This window comes from Misgurnus anguillicaudatus, chromosome 24, assembly GCF_027580225.2.
Source record: "Misgurnus anguillicaudatus chromosome 24, ASM2758022v2, whole genome shotgun sequence".
NCBI lineage: Eukaryota > Metazoa > Chordata > Actinopteri > Cypriniformes > Cobitidae > Misgurnus > Misgurnus anguillicaudatus.
Window position 1 is genome coordinate 7,751,205 of NC_073360.2, and position 23,353 is coordinate 7,774,557.

A 23,353-nucleotide genomic window follows, 5' to 3' on the forward strand; every position below is an offset into this window, starting at 1 on the left:
AACTAGTAACTGTAACTAATTACTCATTTTCAGTAACTTGCCCAACACTGATTGCCATAGAACGTGCACAAAGAAACCTGTCCATGAAGAAGATAAAGCTGGAAGAGCTTGTGTACAGAGAGGGTCCCTTTATTTTGGCATCAGACCCCTTAAGTCCATTGGCATGAAAAATCATTACTCCTGGAGACTTCATTTGCTGCACTGGATGACCATGTTTTCTTTCATGCTCTAACATGCCCTTAGCACTTCACAGTGCATTGCTGCTTTGCTTTCCTGACCTTTAAAGCTTACTATAGTGCTTTCTTCCGCTCAGTCTGCCAGGAGCAGTTGCCAGATATTGGGTGAGCAAGGCCTTGAATTACAGAGGGTGAGTGACCCAGCAGCTACCCTTAACCTGGTTCAGCAGGCTTGGTTAGCGTGGAACAACTTAATTAGTTTGTCAATGGTGCTGCAATCTCTGCGAAAGCCACACAGTGACTTGTGCAGGTTCTGTTTAGAGACTGATGTCAGTAGTCTGTTGAGCATTAGGTGGGCAAGAACCTTACCTGCAGTGAAGAGCAAAGAAATACCTCTGTAGTTGCTACATTCAGCTTTTGCATCTTTGTTCTTATACAGGGCAACTATTGTGGGATCACCAAACTCCAGGGACATAACTTCCTCTTCCCAGATGCTGGTCAGAACTGTGTAGAATGCCTGGAGTGCATCCTCACAAAGTGCCCTGTACAACTCTGCAGGGATGCCCTCCTTGCCAGCTGGAACTCTGCTTATAGAAGGTTGAGAAAGACCCAAACTATCACTGATGCATAGTTGCATTTTCCCAGTTGCCAAATATCTTAAAATTGTTGCAACTACTTTAATTTCTGGCACTATGGCATTTCTGCACTGTGTCTGAGATGATAGTTTGTCTCTTATAAGATTGGTCACAAACATGATTCCTGCAAAATCTAATCTGTAGTGTCTTATTAACTGACATTTTAAGCTCAACAACACGCAACTTCAAACACAATATGATGAAAATAAGGAAAAATAGTTTAGATACTTCCTTTGCAGAATATATGTTTTGTCCTCTACTGAATTAAGACCAAATGGGGCACGGTATGTCACTGACTACATCAGTTGGTATCTTAAAGGGGCTTTTACCCCAAAATGACAGGGTGGACAGCAATTTCAGGGACAAATGCAAAATGTTTAATATTATTATGAAAATGTAATATAAATTCTAAAAATTACTTGTTTTATCAAATAACTTAAGGACAATGAATTTAATGTAATTCATTCACTTTTTACACACTGGGACATTCCAAAATTGCATGCATCCAATCAAAGAAAATGGTATAAAATGAGAAAAACATGTTTCAAGAGACAGTATTTTGGATTATATTAATGATGAATGAATGATTCTGATGAGGACAGCAAAAATCACTTTATAGTTTAATTGTTTCAAAGCAGCTTTACATTAATGAATGCAGAAGAAACATAGAAAAATGGTAAATGGACTGCATTTATATAGCGCTTTCATAGACCAATGGCCATCCAAAGCGCTTTACATATTGCCTCACATTCACCCATTCACGCACACATTCATACACCGACGGCGGTGTCAGCCATGCAAGGCGCCATCCAGCTCGTCGGGAGCAGCTGGGGTTAGGTGTCTTGCTCAAGGACACCTCGACACTTGGTCAGGTGGAGCCGGGGATTGAACCACCAACCTTCCGATTTGTAGACAACCTACATGAACCACTCGACACAGAAAAACACAGAAAAATCAATGGATAACATAAGCAGCAGAGTACAGTGGCTAAGATTAAACCATACTAGCAAGCGTAGTAATAATGTAACGTATAGACGAGGGTGCTAAGTTAAGCGAATGTCAGCAGACTCCCTAGGGGTTAAAAAAACTCCTAGGAGAAAAAAACTCCCAGCTTTTATGTCAGGAGGGAAAACACAGTATTGTGTTGTTGCAGTATTCAATTTGACCACTTTCCTCTATTTAAATTCTTAGTAATTAAATCCAAATAAAAATAATTTTAAAACGATAATTTTACTTATATACACACCTATTTAATACTTTTAGAAAAACTGAAAACAGTTTTTTGATGGTTGTATATTTTTACTTAAAAAATGTAACTTGGTACTACTACCCTTGAGTACTACCATAATAAAGATAAAGTCTAAGCCTAAAAGGTGGAACTTTAAATATTTTTCCACTGGAAATGACGCGTGTGGTTTGGTAACCCATTGGAAGCAATTGCATTTCTTATTCGTCTACACAGGCGTACCACCTAGGGCCAAATTTTACCATTAATAGACTTCATAGTGATGAAAAAGGCATACATTTTCAATTATCAAATTTGGAAAGGTGTTCCTCAAATATTTTTTAAACAATCATTGGTGGGCCGTGAGCTGCAAAAGGTTAAGAACCTCTGTGCTAGTATATCTGTCTGATAGTTTCAGGAAGTGTGGTAGTCACGAGTAAAGTGATTACACAATAATATCAGGCCACATGCTGCTTTGTCAACACTTACTGATACTCTTGTTGTAGAAACAAGGGAAAGTGCACAAAGCAACAGTGAAGCATTGTGAAACATTGCTGTGTAGATGAACCATCTGATTTACGTTTTTTACTGACTTGTTATATGGCACATATTTTAAAGAAAGAGGAAAAGTTTAGATGTGTACCGGCACACAACACTCCACAATGTATGTTTTCTTTTTACATAAGATTCCTATTTTAATTTTAGTTTCAAAAACAAGATTCCTATTTTAATTTAGTTCCTAAGAGCCGTGAGAAATAGAGAAGTGATTCAGACACAACTCACAAATGTTAGCACTGGAGCAAAATTTGCCTCCGAGTTTGTAAATTAAGTCAATATAAATAATGTTATTGTAAATGTGAAAAATTACACCACATGCAGGTGAAACACTTCAAAATCCACAATGCTTAGATCTCTTCTCAAGAATGCTAGAATATATATTTAGATAAACACTGGATGAAAATATTCAGACTTTATGCCATGAAAAGGATACAGTTTATTGAATTGCTTTGTGCGTGTAACTTTTGCTTAGTTTGTTACTTTAGTCACATACCTGAATTTAAGGTGTTAAGTTATAGGAACTGTGTAGGCTCTGTATGAGTCTGTATGGCAGGAAGCAGATGGGACGTTTCCTTTAAAAAGAAAACACCCAAAGGGTTTTTTTGCTTGAAATGTGCCCATCAGAAGATACTGACATGAGGAACAGCTCAACACTTTCTATTTGGGACTCTTGTGGTAAAGTAAGTTCAGTGTTTCTTTACATTATCACAAATATTTAAGAATTAGATTTGATGTTCTACCTTGGTCATTTGATTTCTCTTTTCTTTCAAATACTCAAATATGTTGTGTTCTTAGTGTTCCTGTAGCTCAGTGGTAGAGCCTTGCTTTAGTATGTGGGTTCAATATATATTGATACAATATCTACCTTGTTAAGTTGATTTGGATAAAATACATAAATGTACATTTTGTAATATTACTTTGCATTTAAATACAGTATAATCCAGTTATCATCTCAGAAAATGACATTTTTATTTTTGTTCCAATGATGAATACAATTTTTGTGGAATTAATAATAAATAATACATGAAATGTCAAAGAGACATTTTAAGGTTGAGCATATTATGTGTACACTCTTGTATACTTCAAATTTTAAAAAGTGTAGCATTCAATTCAGTTTTATTTGTATAGCACATTTACAACATCCATTGGTTGACCAAAGTGCTTTACAAGAGAAACAAAGAAAAAAGGATAAACATAATAAAATGGCAAAACAGAACTAAAATAAAAAATAACTAAGATAATGCACTACGTTAAGAGTCAAAAGCACAAGAAAACAGGTATGTCTTTTTAAAAAAAACTTAAAAAACTGACAGAGAAGGGGCCAATCTAATATCTAGAGCCATCTAGGTCCTGCCACCGCGAAAGCATGCTTTCCTCTACGCTTAAGTCTAATGTGGGGGACAACCAAAAGAACCTGATCCCAGGAACAGAGGCTTCTAGGTGGGATGTATGGTTGAAAGAGTTCAGAGAGATAAGCGAAAGCTAAAGATTTGTAAACAAAGAGGAGAATTTTAAAGTAAAATCTCTGATAATTTGGCATCCAATAGGCAGACAGTAAATGTTTTATTTTGTTTTTGTCTTCATCAGGACTCAAGTTATCCATGGCGTTCACAACAGTACGGACAGGAGTCACGGACACTTACTCTAATCAGACCGCTGGAAATCACTCATCAGATGTCTGTTCACGTGAAAGTCCTCTAAAGACAATAATGTTTCCCATTCTCTACAGCATTCTTTTTATCCTGGGCCTGTCTCTGAATGGTCTGGCAGCATGGGTCTTCCTCAGGATCCCCAGCAAATCTCACTTTATCATCTACTTAAAGAACATTGTTGTGGCCGATATTATCATGACTCTCACTTTTCCTTTTAAGATCCTCAGCGACACGAACGTAGCATCCATAGGGACACGTGTCTTCGTCTGTCGCGTGTCATCCGTGCTGTTCTACCTCACTATGTATATCAGCATTCTGTTTTTTGGCCTGATAAGCATCGATCGCTGTAGAAAGACCATGTGGCCTTTTGTCGGCACCAGCAAGAGACGCCTGCTGTACAGAAAGCTCCTCTCAGGCATCATATGGGCCTCGCTCGTGGCTCTTTGTCTACCAAACATTATTTTGACTAGTCGCCCAAACACTTCGGCTCGCTTTAAGTGCAGTGACTTGAAGACACCGATGGGACTACTATGGCATGAGGTGGTCAACCATATTTGCCAGGTGATCTTCTGGGGAAACCTGATAGTTGTGATAATATGTTACGTTCTCATTTCAAAAGAGCTTTACAAGTCTATCGCTCGAACGAGATCTCAACGTGCAGTGAGCCAGGGACAGCAGAAGAAATCCAGTATACAGGTGAATGTGTTCCTTGTATTGGCCGTCTTCTTCGTTTGCTTCGTACCATTTCATTTTGCCCGAGTGCCGTACACCATCAGCCAGACAAGAGGAAAGATGTTTAACTGCCAGGAGAAGTTGTTATTCTTCCAGTTGAAGGAGAGCACGCTGTGGCTTTCCTCTCTCAATGCTGTGCTGGATCCACTCATCTACTTCTTCCTCTGCAAGTCTTTCAGGAGATCTCTCTTTAACACTCTCAGTATCTCTCCTGGATGCTGCATAGATCTCGGGACAGACTCGGTCAGCACCTGACTGGGTAATACACAGACATGATAGAGAACTTTTCTATTTTATGATTTCTGAAAATTCCCTTATAATATGATCGTGGCAGTGAGCTTTTCTATATGTTTATCCTGAGAAATTATATGTGCTTAAACTGACTCATGCTTTGTTACAGCTACATTAATAATCTCATAACACCTGTCAATATTTCACCTCCAAAACCAAAGAAAAAAATTATTTTTTTAAGATCGCATAATAAGATGTTAAATTGTTTAAAGTAGTGATTTTGTTGTACTGCTTTTCTTAATACTGCTGTTATTTAATATTACTAAACATCAGACATGAAGAAAGAATCACATTTTTAAATGTTTGGATTGCAGTAGTAATTTTGGTAACACTTTATAATAAGGTTTATTAGTTAACATGAGTTAACTACATTAGTTAACATTTATTAAGTGTGCTTGCAAAATAAATATTATTATTCCGACCTAATTTTTGGCCAGCTCCTGTGACTAGACCTTTTGACACAGAGACACCGTTCAAACTTTAAAATGTTCGGGCAGTGCCGTTCTAAGTTGCTTGAAAACCTGATGTCACAAATCCATGTCGTTCTTCCGCCATATTGGATTGAACAGAAAACCTTAAAAAATATTTACATGTCACAAATTTTGTCAGAACTTCACGAAACTCGACGTACACGATCCTTGGATTTTTGGAAGCGTTTGCCCATCACAGCCCAAAAGATACCTGTGGAGTAGTCGCCAAACAGGAAGTAGTTTATATCTCAGGAATGCTTTCACGTATTGAAACCAAACTTTGTACATGAATTTGGGTCTCTAATGTGAGGATGCACATCATCAAAAGAACAATTTTTTTTCAAAAATTTTACGCCGCCAAACAGGAAGTAGTTTATATCTCAGGAACGCTTTCACATATTGAAACCAAACTTTCTACATTAATTTTGGTCTCCAATGTGAGGATGCACAAGATAAAAACTCAATTGGCGGCACCAGAGCAAGCACACTTTTGCAGTTCTTCCGGAAATACATTTTCTAGTTAATCTTTGTTATTGTTAATTTCAACAATTACTTAAACTTAATGAAAATCTTGTTAACCTTGGTTAATGCACTGTGAACTAACATGAACAAACAATTAAAATGTTTATTTCTATTAACTAACATTAACAAAGATTTATAAATACTGTAACAAATGTTTTGCTCATGGTTTGTTCAATGATAACTAATGAACCTTATTGTAAATGAAAAAAATTGCTTAATTATAATGCAAATTAAGATCAAATTTGCCATGCAAAATTTGTTTTATTTCTGCAAAATACTATATTTCTTATGTTTTGATGAAATTAATTTATATACAAACACACGTGCTGTTTTTCTTTATTCAAAAAGCTTTAATACAAACTGAGAGAACTGAGTTCAAATTAAATGAGAATAATGTTAGATTTAACAAGGTTTAACTTCATCGATAAAATGAATGCAGATTTTGTTATTTTCATATGTAATACAATCATGTATTTTACAAATAAAAGTATTAATAATGATATATATATATAATTGTTTCATTGTAAATTACTGTGTACAATAGTGATTGGTGTAAAATGTTCATGAATGACTCATTTAAGTCTGAACACAAGGACTGAAAGCGGGCAGCACAGAATGAGTAAAGGCCGTTTCACATGGTATGTGACAAGTGGAGGAATCGCGTGCCGTGTGAAACGCCCATAAGAAAACGCTCATGCATGCAACAACAAACACTGTTAGTACAATTTGTTTTGAAGTTGAACTTCCTTAAACCTGACACAGTGTTTAAAACAGACCACTGATGGTGCAAGAAAAAACAGTGAGACGTGAGCACTGAGCAACATTTAAAAACATCTGTCTGTATGGGCACGTTTACACTTTAATACAAACTTGTTTAAAAGACTTTTATTACTAGAAATACACTATTAGAAGTGCATAGGAATTAAAGATTGTCTGCTGTTTGTCATCACTGATCAGAAATGCTGTCCATAAGACATTCAGTCTTGCCGTGATGTCATGTACACATGGCAAAATACTTCACGTGAGGCAACAGTGAGGTGGATCATGTGCTAGTTTTTAGAGCCATGCATTGTAATTGCTTATGAACTAAAACCGGTTTCCTATTGGAGGAGGATACAATACTGAAACTTTGTGTAGCCGTTGAGAATTTGGCAGAATAATGTAGACACTGCACCATGCATGAAGCCTATTGCCCAGTGAGCTTTTTTTAGTAGCTAGCAGGCTTGTCACCTCTACTAACTATATTATTTTATAGAGATATAAATTGTTTTAAAGCAGCTTTACAAAAATCACTTTCATAATAAACAAGCCACTGGGTGAAAGTAGCACTTTAAAGAGAAAAGAGAAGTCAGTTTGAGGAGAAAACAAGACTTAAGAAGTGGTCCACACTTTTCTGGCTGAAAGATAGATAGATAAAACTATATTCAAAGAGCTAATTCCATATGTATACTATATTCAAAGAGCTATATTTCAAAGAGCTATATTTGACGTTAACATTTAATATTCATTACATTATGTTACCATAAGATACAGTATTTGTTACAAAGTGGGAGAGTTTGTTGAAAAATGTGACCAAGATTACCAAAAATGGCCCTCAAAAATGTTAATCTATTACACATGATGCCAATAAAAAATGAAGGAGGTGTTGTATTGAGGGCATGAATGTAATGGCTGATAAGTAAAGTTTGAATGATTCACTGTTGCAAAAGCTTGCCAGTGTCACGGTGATCCGTGTCATGTTTTGTTTGTGTCTCCGATTACGTCACCTGGACAATTCATGAACTGATTCATCACACCTGTTCCGTGTTAAGTACTGTGTATTTATACTGCTGTCTGTTTCTCACCTGTCGCCGGATCATTGTCATTGTCATTACGTTCATGTCTGTTCCTGTGTTCCATGTACTGCGTGTTCCTGTGTTATGGTTTTACTCCTCGTGTTTTGTTTCTGTTCATTTTATATTAAATGTTAATTATTTCATGGTGAACCCTGCGTATGCGTCCTACTTCCTGTCTCTCCAACCCTGTCGTGACAGAATGATCCGGCCAGACTGGACGCAGCGGGTTCACGGAGGGCGGCTCCCCCAGGAGTTTCGTCGAGGGGGAGTAGTGACATCGGGGTTCATTCTCCACCAGCCCCGATGTCTCTTGGGGACCACCGTGAGCGATCGCGCGCTCCTGCGGGCCTGCGGGAGGAGGATCGGCCCAGGCGGTCCCCCAACGGTTGAGTCGTCGTCGTCGACGGTCCCTCGGAGGACCACCGTCCCGCTCGTAGGGGGATCCGGAACGGACCACGCCCGATCTTTTCCCCGGGGTGGCTACCGAAGTGAGGGTCCCCATTTCCGCGAGGGGACGGGAGATGACTTCCGGGGGGCATCGGATCGTCGGCGATTCCCAGGAGGGGGGTAATTCGTCTGCCTCGGTTCTCGGAGCGATCGCTCCGGTTCTCCTGGCGCAGTCCGGCCCACCGTCCTGTTGGTTTCGTCCCGGCGGCTGCCGGCAGCGCCAGGGTCCTCAAGCCCTCCACCCCTCCCTTGGACTCTTGCTACCAGACTTTTGTGTTTGTTTTGTTCATGTGAGTGTCTGGTAGCCACTCGTAGAGGGAAGGGTCATGTCACGGTGATCCGTGTCATGTTTTGTTTGTGTCTCCGATTACGTCACCTGGACAATTCATGAACTGATACATCACACCTGTTCCGTGTTAAGTACTGTGTATTTATACTGCTGTCTGTTTCTCACCTGTGGCCGGATCATTGTCATTGTCATTACGTTCATGTCTGTTCCTGTGTTCCATGTACTGCGTGTTCCTGTGTTATGGTTTTACTCCTCGTGTTTTGTTTCTGTTCATTTTATATTAAATGTTAATTATTTCATGGTGAACCCTGCGTATGCGTCCTACTTCCTGTCTCTCCAACCCTGTCGTGACAGCCAGATATTTAAAGACTGAGTTCATTATAAACAACTGTGTGCAAATGTGATGCAAGAGATTCATTGTGTAGTCAGATTTATTCATTATAACTTGAGGTTTCTTGAGATTGGAGAAAATAATTCATAAAAACTTTTTAGCTTGCTCTCCATTTTTGCAGTATAAACATTGCTTTTGTTGATAATATTTTATTGGTAATATCCTATGTTATTATTCTGATTGGTTAAATTAGTTGATTAAATGTAAGTTTTAGTCAAGAAGCGCGTCATCTGGGATTATTGCATTTATTTAAGAACTCTAAATATCATTGATGCATGGCATGATGCATCATCTCCTCACGGCGTTGACGTTAAATAGGTGGTTTCCTGAGCCCCACCTTCTTTTCATTTGATCCTTTTGAGTGCTTTTTAATTAGGCTACTAATTAATCAGGTGAACAATGTTGGCACCTTGATTGGACTAAAGATGTAAAGGTGTAACCTATGATGTGCACAGGTCATTCTGTGCCTAAACTCAGACTTCTTACTGTCATACTGCTAATCAATAGAGAACTGAATGGATGTCAATGTGTGGAGATTTTCTAAGTTTATCTATATCTTAACCAATCAAAATCATGAAGTTTGAAGTAATGACTTAGTTATACTATTGGAGTATAATTTTTGTTGTATTGCATGTGTAAGCAGACCGGTCTAGGAACTCCTTGAAGAGTGTTGAAGCGACTTCTGCTGAATAAACGGCAAATAATTATCTTAAGTAAAATTGTTCTTCTATTAATTGCATATAAGATTTCTGGTCTTCATTTAGTATTAATTGATATATGAGTCTTAGCTGTTAATCCTTTTAAAGTTAATGGTGCAGAATGCGGGTAATCATTATGTGGTGGTAGGAAGAATTCATTTATTCACTTTGTTTAGGGCTGTGGAAGAGATTGGGAGAAAACGTGAGTGAATGGGTTGCTTTACCCAGAGTGGAGTGAAAAGACACCATATGGCCTATTTAAACACGAGTGTATATATACTTTATTCCATTCACGAAGAAAAGACACTGGATGCCATAAGAGGCAGAAAGTGTGTGTTAAGTTTGGTTTATTCACCACCATTTGGAGGTTTATGAGGTTACACCACTCCATTAGTAGGGGAAATACACTAGAGACCAGAGGGTCACTAGCTAGTGTATCATAAAACCTAGTTCTCAGACTCTTCAGTTCTGATAGAGGTACTTTGAATTGAGCAATTCAGGCAGTCAGGAATTATAGTATAGCCATTAGTACATAAAAACTAACCTGAAACAGTAGGGTGGGTTGGTTATTCAGGGATGCATCAGGAAATATTCCGAAACAACATACATTTTTTATTAAATTGTGTATGTACAGTTTGCACAGTAACTGCCAGGGAAAGGCACAGCAAAATGTGTTTTTGTTATTTATACGAATTTTTTACTTTTAATTTTTTTCTTGTTTGCATTTTGTACGTTTTATTTGATTTTCAACTTTTATTATTATTTTTAGTGTTGTTGATTAGGTTGAGGCCTAAAATAAGCCCTTTGGGCTTTTCGCATCTCCCTGCATTGTAAAGACATTTCATTTTATTTTTTTCATTTATATTCAGATTATATTATGTAAAATAAATAAAATAAAGTCCACAACATAAAAGTTCTCTCAATGCAGACAATGTATTATGATATTATTATTATTTTTATTTCACCAATGTACATGCCTCCCTAATACAAAAGTGTTTACAAATCCCTCCTTATTCCTTTAAATGCTTCTGGAAAATGTCTTACATTACCAGGGCTGCATTTGACCCCGACAAAACGTTGCACAACATTTTTAAAACAGAAACGGTGATGCGTTGAAAACCCTGTTCTGATAATTCAAGAGCAACTATGGTAGCTGAGAAGGCCATTCTTTGTGTTCTTTTTTAAATGTTTCTGAAGCCTAATGAAATCGTTATAAATACATGTTTAATACTGTAAAATACCCTCAATGTTACAGTCCCTGCACTTGCTGTTCAGAATCAAAAACAACATTCCAAACTGAACCCATTGTGTGAGCTGTCTCTTAAAGGCATTCCATGCAGTTTGACGTTTTTGCCGTCTTGGATCATTCTCGCGGTACTTTTACGTCATCCGACTGCCGGTTCTTGCAGTGCTGCACAAAGTCGAACAAGCCTAACGTGTGTGACGTCGTTGCCGTAAAGCAAGTCGTGATTCTCGCGAGATTTGTCAGGGGCGGTTCTCTCAAGCTTGCATTGGTGGTTTTGCTAGCAGCGTCCTCCCCGAGCTTCAACAGGAGGATGATTCGCCCTACTATGACTTCGTTTACCATCGAAATGACTTTGAAGCTGTTATATTAAGGTAAAATAACTGCATAGTGTGTCTTTAAGTACCGCATGGTTTATTTACACGTTGCTGCTGATTGGACTACAGTTCTGACACCCCCCAAACAAGAGAAAACATCTCCAACCCTGTTGCACACCATTTCCAGGAAACATGACATTTAACCTGGAACCGTAGCAAAACGTGGCGCACCATTTTGAACTTGAACGTGCTCCTGATATTCTGCATTTAAGTGGCATATGACATTTTGTCATAGTTTGGTTTATAGTTTCATCATCATCATCACCACCTGTTGTTCATTTGGTTAATTACTGATTTCACCTGTCCCTTGTTAGCTACTCGCCACAGGGTCGCAGTTGTCTGGGGAGGGTGTGAATTTCCACTGACCGTGGTTGACAATGCTAGTCCCACTCCTACATAAGCCAGCCACCCCCATGGAGCCTTTGCATACTGCAGACATAGAGCGGGAGCCCACAGTGACTGACCAATTAAGCCCCCCAGAGCCTGAGCCCTTAAAAACACCTGACCAGGTGTGTGAGGGGTCTGGGTCTGTCTCGGCCCTCCGGCTGCATCTCGGCTCTGCACTCCCTTGTCTTCATTGTAGCCTGATATCCCACTTGCTCTGCCAGGCTCCCTCATTCCTCCCGCCTCCACCTCAGGATTACACAAGTGTTTGGAAAGTGTGGTGAATTAGCTTTAGCTAAAACACTATGGGGCGGTTTCCCGGACAGGGATTACCCTGGGGCCCTCATCCTGGCTACACCTCACTCCGGGCTCCTCCCACCATCACCACCCAGACTCTATTGCCTTTTTTATCCTCTGTTTATCCCCTCTCCCACCACTTCGTTGTTGTCTTGGTTACAGCCCAAGTCGCGCCTATGGGAGGGGGGTACTGTCATAGTTTGGTTTTTAGTTTCATCATCATCACCTGTTGTTCATTTGGTTTATTATTGTTTTCACCTGTCCCTTGTTAGCCATCCTCGTGTATTTAAACCCTGTGTTCTCCCTTTGTCTCTGTCTGATCTTGTCTCTGTACCGTCTTGTGAATGTCATTGATATATATTCTTTGTACTCCTTGTCTTCTGCATGTGTACCGTGACACATTTACATATTTAAGTTTGAATATAACACATTTTTCAAATATTGCACAAATAAATGATGGTGTTCATTCTGGGGTTTTTAAGCAGTGCAGTGACCAGAGCCTTTTATAAAAGTGGACGAAAAAGGTGTGAGTGTGCCTGAAATGGTCTGTAAGAAATGGAAGGTAATTGGGTCGAGGGGGGATGTGGTAGGGTTGGTGAAGAGAAGTTTAGTAACTTCAGTGTCAGTACTGGAGAAAAAGATGAAAAATAGATGTTGGATGGGAGTGTAGTGTGTTTTGAGGTTTGTGGTAGTGAAAATCAGTTGCAGACCGATAATGTTTTGTTAGTGAAAAACTTTGCAAAGTCATTAGTTGACAAAGAGGAAGTGGGGAGTGGGGGACAGAGGGGGGAGTTGAAAGTTTGAAACAGCTGTTTTGTTCTTTATTAAATTATTTATTAAATGCATTCACTAGCCCACATTAAAATATTGTTGCATTCTTTGGTATTCACTATAGTAAACTGTATATTGCAATCTGTTATTGTGCACTGCAGTATTCTGTAGTAGGCTATATTACCTAAAGTGAATTGATAATCTGTAGTAAACACTCTAGTATACTTTAACATTCACTATGGTAAGGTTATAAAACCCCATAGTATCTCAATACCAATTTGGTCTTAATCACTAATTGTTGTGTAGGAGATATCAAAGATTAACACCATATATTTTTTAATACATTAAACAGGCAGCATACAAAAGTAATGTCTCCCATTATATCTGATGTCCACAAGGGGTCCTCAAATACCAAGAATAAAAAGCCTAATTTGTGGGATTCATAAGTTAACTTTTAACTCCATAACAGGAGCATATATTACATAATGGTAAAGGATACATTTACATTCCATACATTTGTGTTGTCAAAACATTAATAATGTAATTGAAATAATACAGTAAGGTTTGACTATTCATGTATGATGCCCTAGAATGGAAAAAAACGTGATGATGAGGCTGGTTTAATTTTGATTTAGCTAATTTATTAGTTAAATATTATTTTGGTAAAGTGTTCCTGTATTTTTTTGTTAAAGGAACAAAATTACTTTTTCAGACTTTAGCTTATTCACTGTATCCCCCAGAGTTAGATAAGTCCATACATACCTTTTTTTTTATCTCTGTGCGTCCCCTAACTCTGTCTGACGCAATCACCGTTAGCCTAGCACAAAGACTTGAAGTAAATGGCACCAGCTAGCATACCGCTCCCAATAAGTGACACCAACATTTTCCTATTTACATGTATATGTTGTGATTTGTATAGTCACAGCGTGTACAAATAAAAAGGTCATATGAGACACAGCCATCTTTTAATTGTATACATACTGGGAACTATATTCTCAGAAGGCGAAGCACTGCTACTTGGTCGTAGTGATTAGTGCAACACTTTGTGAAAACTCTGCTTCTCACCACAGGGCTTCTCAGGTGCTGCGAGCAAATCACTCCACCCAAGTAGCAGTGCTTCGCCTTCGGAGAGTATAGTTCCCTGTATGTATACGGTTAAAAAATTGCTGTGTCTCATATGACCTTTTTATTTGTACACACTGTGACTGTAAATCACAAGAAATTTTAAAGCGATTTTCATCTTAAAATTAAATGTTTATGTTTATCAGCTTACCCCTAGGCCATCCAAGATGTAGGTGACTTTGTTTCTTCAGTAGAACACAATTAGATAGATTTTTTAACTCCAACCGTTTGAGTCTGTCAGTTGTATAATGCAATTGGGTGGTAACAAAATCTGATAGAAAAAAACATCCACAGACAAATCCAAATTAAACTCTGCATGCAGCTCATGATGACACATTGATGTCCTAAGACACGAAACGATCGGTTTGTGCGAGAAACCAAACAGTATTGTTGGAATACGTTTTATGTTCAGTGAACAAAAAATTAAAATTGCCTGTTCAACAATTTTAAGTAGATTTAACTTGAACCATCCCTTTAAGTTAAACAAACAAGTACTTTTAAGTTAAATCTACTTAAAATTGCTGAACAGGCCATTTTAATTTTTTGTTCACTGAACATAAAACGTATTCCAACAATATATCCTTGTTAGATTAACTAAACACATACTGTTCTACAGATGGTCAGTTAACAATATATGAAACTTTAATTCACACACCTTATTTTAAAGGTATAGTGGAAGATTTTCCCGAATCTTTGAAAATAACCGCCCCTCAACTTTTAAAAAAAATGCACATGCACAACACTCTACCTGCTCCCCGTTGGGAATGCCTATTAAACGTGTGCAGAAGGGAGAGAGCATGCACAAGCCTAGTTTTTCTCTTCGGTCTGTTTACAAATTGCCAGCATGGCTCATACATTGAGATGTTTACCGTGTCTGTGCGGTTCGTGACTTGTGCCAGGGCTAGCATCGCTAATCATAGCTTACATCAACTTTTCCTAGCAGTGATTTAAAATGGATTTCTCCAAAAAGCATGCCAAACTTTACCTGTCGAGTAGAAACTTCGCGAATGAGGCATCAGTGGGAAGCCCAACTTGTGTGAAATATTCTCCCAAAAACACTCTGGTCTTGTTTCTTTCTTCAGAGGCCTTTCTCTTCTTGTCATACAATTTGTAAACACTTTTTCTCTTGTGACCCTCAGACATTTAAAAAACAAAGTGAGAACGCGAGCTTCAATGAATGGCTGAAACCCACCACACAAATACACCTGAAAGTGTGCATGTGCAGAAAGCGAACCTAGGGACGAGCACATATGACGGCCTTACATCAACATATCATCAGAATGATTGACAACTGGGATGACCAATAGCCTTGATGATCCACCCAGAAAAAGAAAATCTTCTGCTATACCTTTAAAGCAACACTATGTAGTTTCCATGAAAAAATGACTTACAGCTCCCCCATGTGGTTGAAAAGCGCAACAGTGCCTGGTATCAGACACTCTTCTGCAGGCAGGGGGAGGGGCGGGCTGTGTGCTCTACCCTCCACTGCCACTTTTAGAGTGTGCTTGTAGGAGCTAGGAGCCTGCTCAGGTTGCAGCAACAGTACAATTTGTCCAGTTAAAAGTTGTTCTATCACTGAAATAATTTTAGAGACATTATTTAAAGGTCAAAAAAACTACATAGTGTTGCTTTAAAATAGTTTTACAAAACTTGTAATGTTAAGAGAACTCTTACATCTTTGCCTCTCAAAAAGAGGATTGGAAAAAACCTGGACCGTGCATCTAATGCATGGTGCTCTGCTTCTTAAGCAACATTAGATAGCACAGCCTTTCGCATCTCACAAATGGCGAACATTTTATACACTGCCTGACAAAAGTCTTGTCACTTGTGTACAAATTGACCTGAAGTGCCGCTAAAATATATTTCTAATCAAGATTTGTTTTCAAGAAATGGCTCATTTTAATCCCAACAGCTTTTGTAATAATGTTTCAGTGCAAAACTAAACTGTCAAAAGTATTACAATATTCACAGCTTGGTAAAGCCCATTGAGTCAATTTTTGCAAAGACATAAGTCTTGTCGCCTTCTCATATAAGGTTCATCTGTGACTAATGGATCAATTAGGTCTTAGGTGTGTATAAAAAGACCCCTAGTACACTAGACCTTCACATCAACTGCAACTAGACCTCTGCAAACATGCCTAAGATTCACCCTGAGACTAAAGTTTTCATTATCAAGAGGCTGAAGACCAGATCCACAGCTGATGAGGCAGACACCTTCAATGTGTCTCAGAGTCAAGTTCAGAGGATAAAAAAAAGGTTTGAAGAGACTGGAGACGTTTTTGACAAGCCCAGGTCAGGCAGACCCCGGAAGACAACTGCTTGAGAGGACCGTTTGTCGGCTCGAAAATCCAATGCCAGCCCATTTTCCTCTGCAGCAGAGCTCCACGAGACCTGGTCACCTGAAATCCCTGTGTCAACCAGAACAGTTTGTCAGATTCTGTCTCATAATGGATTACATGGTCGACTCAGTTCCCAGAAGCCAGCTCTAAACAAAACGCCCACAGCCTGCTAAAAGGATGGACGCTGGAAAAGCAGAAGGTGGATTTTTCAGATGAATCTTCTGTTGAATTACACCACAGTTGCCGCAAATATTGCAGGAGACCTACTGGAACCCGCATGGATCCGAGATTCACCCTGAAAACAGTAAAGTTTGGTGGCAAAAAAATCATGGTCTGGTTACATCCAGTATGGGGATGTGCAAGAGATCTGCAGGGTGGAAGGCAACATCAATAGTCTAAAATACCAAGATCTCTTAGCTACCTCTTATATTCCCAACCATAAAAGAGGCCAAATTCTGCAGCAGGATGGTGCTCATCGCATACTTCCATCTCCATTTCAAAGTTCCTCAAGGCGAAGAAGATCAAGATGCTTTAGGATTGGCCAGCCAAGTCACCAGACATGAACATCATTGAGCATATGTGGTGTAGGATGAAAGAGGAAGCATGGAAGATGAAACCAAAGAATATTGATAAATTCTGGGAGGCATGTAAGACTGCTTTCTTTGCTATTCCTGATGACTTCAACAATACATTGTATGAATCCTTGCTAAACTGCATGGATGCAGTCCTTCAAGCTCATGGAAGTCATACAAGATATTAAATTTGGATCTCACAGCACCACTACTTAATTTGCTGAAATATTTTTGTATTTGCAGTACATTTGTTCAATTTCTGTATAGGCGACAAAACTTTTGTCTTGCCAAAATTTGACCTCTCTGTCTTTATTAAATGATAAAAATATTTTGGTGAAACTAATTCATTTCAGTGCATTAAACATCATTTGGGAGGGTTTTATACGGTGGCCGTCAGGGGTCACTGCCTTGCAATGAAAGAAAACACATGCAAATAGAAAAAACACCAGCAAATCAAGAAAACATCTTCATCAGTTTGACAACACATGCGCTGCAGATATCGCAACACATCCAAATACAGAAACGCGTTGCAAATATCACAACACGACCAAAAACAGAAACGCGTTCCAAATCTCACAACACATCCAAATACAGAAACGCGTTGCAAATTCTTACAACACGACCAAAAACAGAAACGCGTTCCAAATCTCACAACACAACGGAAGTGTTTCAGGGGGGTCACAAAAAGTGATGCACCGGTCTGAGAAGTGTTTTCGGTTTACATTCAATTCGTCCGTGGAGCTTTTGTGAGTTTACATCGATCAAATGTAAATTTTTCTTGTTTATTTTAATATCCTAATTGCATATTTTTTTAGCCTTTCTATTATTATTAGCCTATAGACTCAAATAACTTGACGAAATACATAATAAACTGTGAAACGTTGTGTTAGCTGGCTTAGTTACACAAATGTCACTAGATAGTGTTCTAGGAGGACAATAAATACCACATTCTTCATTAAAACAAGTAAAAATAACGTGTGTGTGTGTGTGTACACGTGTGTTTCTATGGGAGGTTTTTGTGCTAATAATAGCTTATTGAACGTCTAACCAAACGTCTTGTGTGTGTGTGTTTTATTTTCAGGCAGCAAACATACTGTTTATAACTATATATAATAGTGTTAATTCAAGTTGTTTTTCATATTTTATTTACACATTTATCAGTTTTATATCATCTCTTTTATTAATGTCTGAAACTTGTTTAATTTATATTGTGTGCTATGTGATTTTACGAATAGTTAACATAATTATTCTGTATTTTGTCTTTTTATTCTTCTAGGAAAGCTAAAGGACCTGCTATTACATTGAGAGCATCCTGAGCAGATGCAGTGTGATATGGTAGCATGATAGAAATTAACTGCAAGAGCCTGTAGAGAGGGATAAAGTCTACTGAGAGGAACACCACTGCCTTCCTTTTCACATTTGACAAACTAACGCACCAAAATTAACCAGAGTTTTGTTAGGTAGCTTTAAATTTGAGCTTGGGGCTTGTGTCAGACTGGTCTATCATTGTATCTATTCCAGAGCAAGATTTCTACTGCAAACTAAATAAAAATTAAATTGCATTAAAAAAAACATTTGTTTACTAGCTTAAAACAACATAACATATAACAAATAACACGTTTTCTAATTGTAACACAATTTTAAGTTAAAGTTAAGCATCAGGGCCATAATTTGTATTTTTCATTACCCAGCAAGCAATTTTGCGGCTAATAGACGTCTAGCCGTCTAAACACCCCTCTGACGTCTAGGCTAAAACAAGGCTAATTTTGGGCTGTCAGTGAAAATCTAGTAGACGTCTATCATAGCCCAAGAATAGACTAGTCATCAAATAGACGGCTACTAAACGTCTACATATATACGTCTAATAGACGGTGAATGTGGGTCTAGGCTAATAAAAGGCTAATTTTGGGCTGTCAGTGAAAATCTAGTAGACGTCTATCTTAGCCCAAGAATAGCCGTTAAATAGACGGCTATTAAATGACTACATGTGTGTGTCAAATAAACAACAAAAGAATGGCTAAAGAATTCTTTTTAATCCATTAAAAAAGGTTCTCATAAACATGTAATCATGCAATTTATTACAAAAAATAGTATTAATACAATAGAAATTCAGATAAGACAAAATGAAGAAAGACTACTTTTAACAAAAAGAATAAAAACAGTAACAAAATAAAAGCATAAATAACAAAATACAATTTTAAAAATGAAATAACATCTAAACATTAACAAACTATCTTCAGTTCACTTCAACTTATTAATTGTACTAATTTCTATACACCACGTCCTCCCTGGTGCCTGTTTGAAATGGTCCCATTGCATCCTTCACTTCCAGTTCTGTTGCTGCTGGGAAGTTGTTCAACACAGCATCTGCCAAATATGAAAAGAATGCATGAGACAAGTATTTTTGCTTTATGTTAAATGTGATAGTCATTCTCTTTGGAAAAAGTCATATATAAATATTGACAGGTCAACAACAGTAATCATATCGTTCTCATTACTACAAACACAAGTGCATGTTTCTCTGCGTGTGTTTAATGACATTCTGGAACTAGCAAAAGAGGCTTAAAGGCAGGGTATCTGCATTTTAGTTATGCTGGTTGAAAGTCTCCTCAAGTCTTGAGAGCAATCACTATGTTAAGTTGTCTAATGTGTATTTTTATATATTTGTGTCATCTGTAAAAGGTGTAGGACCAAAAAACGTTCAACAAATCATTGAACCCCGACCGAATGCAATATTTGGACATGGGCCAGTTACAGGTTTAAAGGTATACTGAGATTTTCAGAGTCAAGGTTTTAAAAAACACAAAAAATTTCTGTGATACCATTTTCAATGTATGAACTGTGTTTACACAAAGTGAATTAAATCATGTAATTGAATTCATGTTTACATTTACAACTGAAAGAATATTATCATTTAAAGGCTTTATTTTAAACTGGCATAAACGTTGTTTGTTGTTTAAAAATAAAATGTATTGTGTCCGGTTGAAAAGTTTATGTTTTAATACGCAGACATTTGAAAATAACACATTTTAGTGTCACAATGGCAATACCGTAACACCGTGGTATTTTTGCTTATGGTTATCATCCAGATTCTCATTCCGGCTCATGCCTAATTGGACGCATTAAATTTTTGCCCCTCTTCTGTGAACGTGTTTTGCATGCCACTTCACACCCTGTTCACGCTCTGTAAAAATAGGGAGAATCAAATAAACTTTCCAACTGAATTGACACAGGAGCTACAAAACGAAAAACAGTTTGAAACAACAAAAAAAAACATCTGGATGAGCAAAGAGCAAAAACCCAAACTTCACTGCTTTTCTGCAAGATGGAAACAGCTACAGGTCTGAAAGGGTCGTTGCAGTGTTTCTTTTGGAAAGGTAGGTGTGCGGTGTGATTCTATTTTGATGGATTCAGAGTGTATTTTAATGAAACGTGTTGCTTATGTAGTTTGTGTTCCTTTACGAATTAGTGTAATGATATTTATCTTTTCAAATTTCTAAACGTGCTGCATTTAATTCGGATTAAAAACAGTTGTTTATGTTGGTTATTTTGGTAATGTTATTCACTTTGTCAGTCTTACTGGTTAATGAGATAGGAGTGTGCTTCTGGTTGGTGCGTGTAGGCTAAAGTTAGTATTTTTCAAAATCAAATACCCTGCCCTTTAAAGAAATAGTCTACCCTTTTGCCATATTAAACTATGTTATTACCTCAACTTAGACAAATTAATACATATATCTTTTTTCAATGCGTGCACTGTATAGCGCGTCGTGAATGTGTTAGCATTTAGCCTAGACCCATTAATTCCTATGGTACCAAACAGGGAAGCCACCAAACACTTCCGTGTTTTCCCTATTTAAAGAATGTTACATGAGGAGTTATACCAGTAACTATGGTGCCACAAAATAAAACTTTTTTTTGGTACCATAGGAATGAATGGGGCTAGGCTAAATGCTAACACATTAACAACACACTGTGCAGTGCACGCATTGAAAAAAGATAGGTATGTATTAATTCGTCTAGGTTGAGGTAATAACATAGTTTAATATGGCAAAAGGGTAGACTATTCCTTTAAGATGCCAAGCATAAAATATTCACAATACAATCTTATGGACATAAAACATCTAAACAATATTGTATGGGTGAGTTAACTGTTGTATCGGCAAAGAGTAATTTAATCTGGGGCTTTTAATATTTAGAAAATATTAAGGCAGTACCGGACTGTCGTCAATTACACCTCACATAGCCTAATGTCATATTAAATGTATTATTTTGTGAAACACCATTCAGCCTAAAACTACATACAAACACACTTACCTTTAATAACTGAGAACTGATGTTTTTTCAAATGCTTGCTTCTGCAGTGGACCACCACCATTCATGTTGAACTTTGAAATTAATGAATTTTATGGAACTCTAAAATACAAAAGATAATGTCGTTAACATTTGCAGACTGACATATATTTTTGATTTTTTTTGACCACATGAAAGACTGCGTTGACACCACAATGTCTTATTAATATTGCATGTTTATAGAATTTACCTGTCCAGCATTCTTCCGGCATGGTCTCTCAAGTTTCTCCCTCCAGTTTCGCACAGCTTTGACACCTGAATAGCACATGCCTATGTCAGTAATTGTACGGTATTGTATGCTTCAGTGTACAAGTGTTTACCAACCTTAAAGGTTAATGCCCACTGACCTACAAGTTTTCCCTCACTAACACAATAAAACTCTTTTTTCCAACAAACTGAAGGCCTGTGAGTTAAATCCATATGGAAAAATAGCTTTCCCCCACAATCTATCTGTGTATGCATAATTGTAAAGCATAACTGCCTACATTACTGTAAGCAACACAGTGATAACTTAGCTAAGTTACTGCTGTTACTAAAAAGCAGCCTACAAATCACTTATGTTAATCTTCAGTTTAACGTTTGTTACATAGACTCATTTACCTCCACTATTTTATTACATTGCAGGTTGTAGTGTTTAGGTTTTATAAAACATGGGTTACTTACTTTAACGTAAAGTTACCCGCAAGAATGTCGCGATTCCAACAACAAATAAAGTAAATACATTTTAAACACATGTAAAATAAAATAATAAAAACCACTTACAAGACCAAACGAGTGTGGAAGATTGCTTTCCCCTTGGCTGCTCGCTGGTCGGTGTTGTTGATTTTCAAACAGCGGAAATCTTTCTCGCGAGATTTGGCTTCGTGTTTGTGTACTGCAGCTGCCATCTAGTGGTTCGGGGTTGTAACTGGATTTTGTATATCAATAATGAATGTTATGCGTGACAGCAGATATTCAGATAAGATAAATAAAACCAAACATCTTAAATTCACTGGTGTCTTTGCATGCCTGATGAAATATCATACATCTTGCAAGTTATTTTGGCAAAAACAACATTTTATTAAATTCAAGGTTATTCTGGGCTAAACATGGTTTGTTCGTAGTCGGTCTATTTATGAGCTAAATAGTGGCTATGTGCGACGGTGCATAAAACACTTTAAAGAAATTAAACAAACATTGTAATCGCTGTTAACTTTGCTTACACAATGAAATACCATACATCTCACAAGTTATTTGGCAAAAACCACGTGTAATTAAATTAATGGTTATTTCTGGGCTAAACGTGGGTTATTCGTAGTCGGTCTATTTGTAAGCTAAATAGTGGCTAAGTACAGACGGTGCATATAACACCTTAAAGAAATGAAACAAAATACCTTAATCGCTTTGAACTTTGTTTACATGATTAAATATCATACATCTCACAAATCATTTTGGAAAAACAACATGTAATTAAATTCATGGTTATTTCTGGGCTAAACGTGGTTTATTCGTAGTCGGTCTATTTATGAGCTAAATTGTGACTACGTACAGACGATGCATAAAACACTTTATAGAAATGAAACGAAATACCTTGTAATCGCTGTTAACTTTGCTTACATGATGAAATAGCATACATCTCACAAATTATTTTGTCAAAAACCACATGTAACCAAATTAAAGTTTATTTGGGCTAGATATGGGCTAGGCACAGCCCGGCTATATCGGGTCTATACTGAAACGAGACGTTGAAATGACGGCTATTGCTTGCTGGGTAGTAACAGCTTATGTTTTGTAGCTCAACTTCTGACAGTTTTAGATGCTGGTAGGTGATAATCTGGTCATACAGATTTACAATGTTAATGTTAATCTGAGAATGGTGATTATTTGTAATTATTTCTCTTGATTCTTTGTAGACCACTGCATTGTATTTCATATCATATCAGCTGCATATGAAGATGCATAAATTGGATTGACATTAAACATCTTGTTCAAAGATTC

General features: G+C 37.6%; 1 protein-coding gene and 1 long non-coding RNA gene across 2 annotated transcripts; one reads left to right on the forward strand and one right to left on the reverse strand.

Moving 5' to 3' along the window:
* The first annotated feature begins 3,120 nt into the window (after positions 1–3,120).
* Positions 3,121–6,901, forward strand: p2ry12 (purinergic receptor P2Y12). The gene is made up of 2 exons (XM_055195738.2): positions 3,121–3,274; positions 4,182–6,901. Exon 2 carries the CDS (start codon positions 4,196–4,198, stop codon positions 5,231–5,233), a length of 1,038 nt encoding a protein of 345 aa, XP_055051713.2. The 5' UTR covers positions 3,121–3,274; positions 4,182–4,195; the 3' UTR covers positions 5,234–6,901.
* Positions 6,902–19,040: 12,139 nt separating this feature from the next.
* Positions 19,041–23,132, reverse strand: LOC129437187 (uncharacterized). Its single transcript, XR_012367539.1, has 4 exons — positions 22,139–23,132; positions 21,567–21,631; positions 21,341–21,439; positions 19,041–19,393 (listed from the first exon to the last, which is right to left on the reverse strand). It is a non-coding gene; the product is annotated as an uncharacterized lncRNA (long non-coding RNA).
* Between the last annotated feature and the right edge of the window lie 221 nt (positions 23,133–23,353).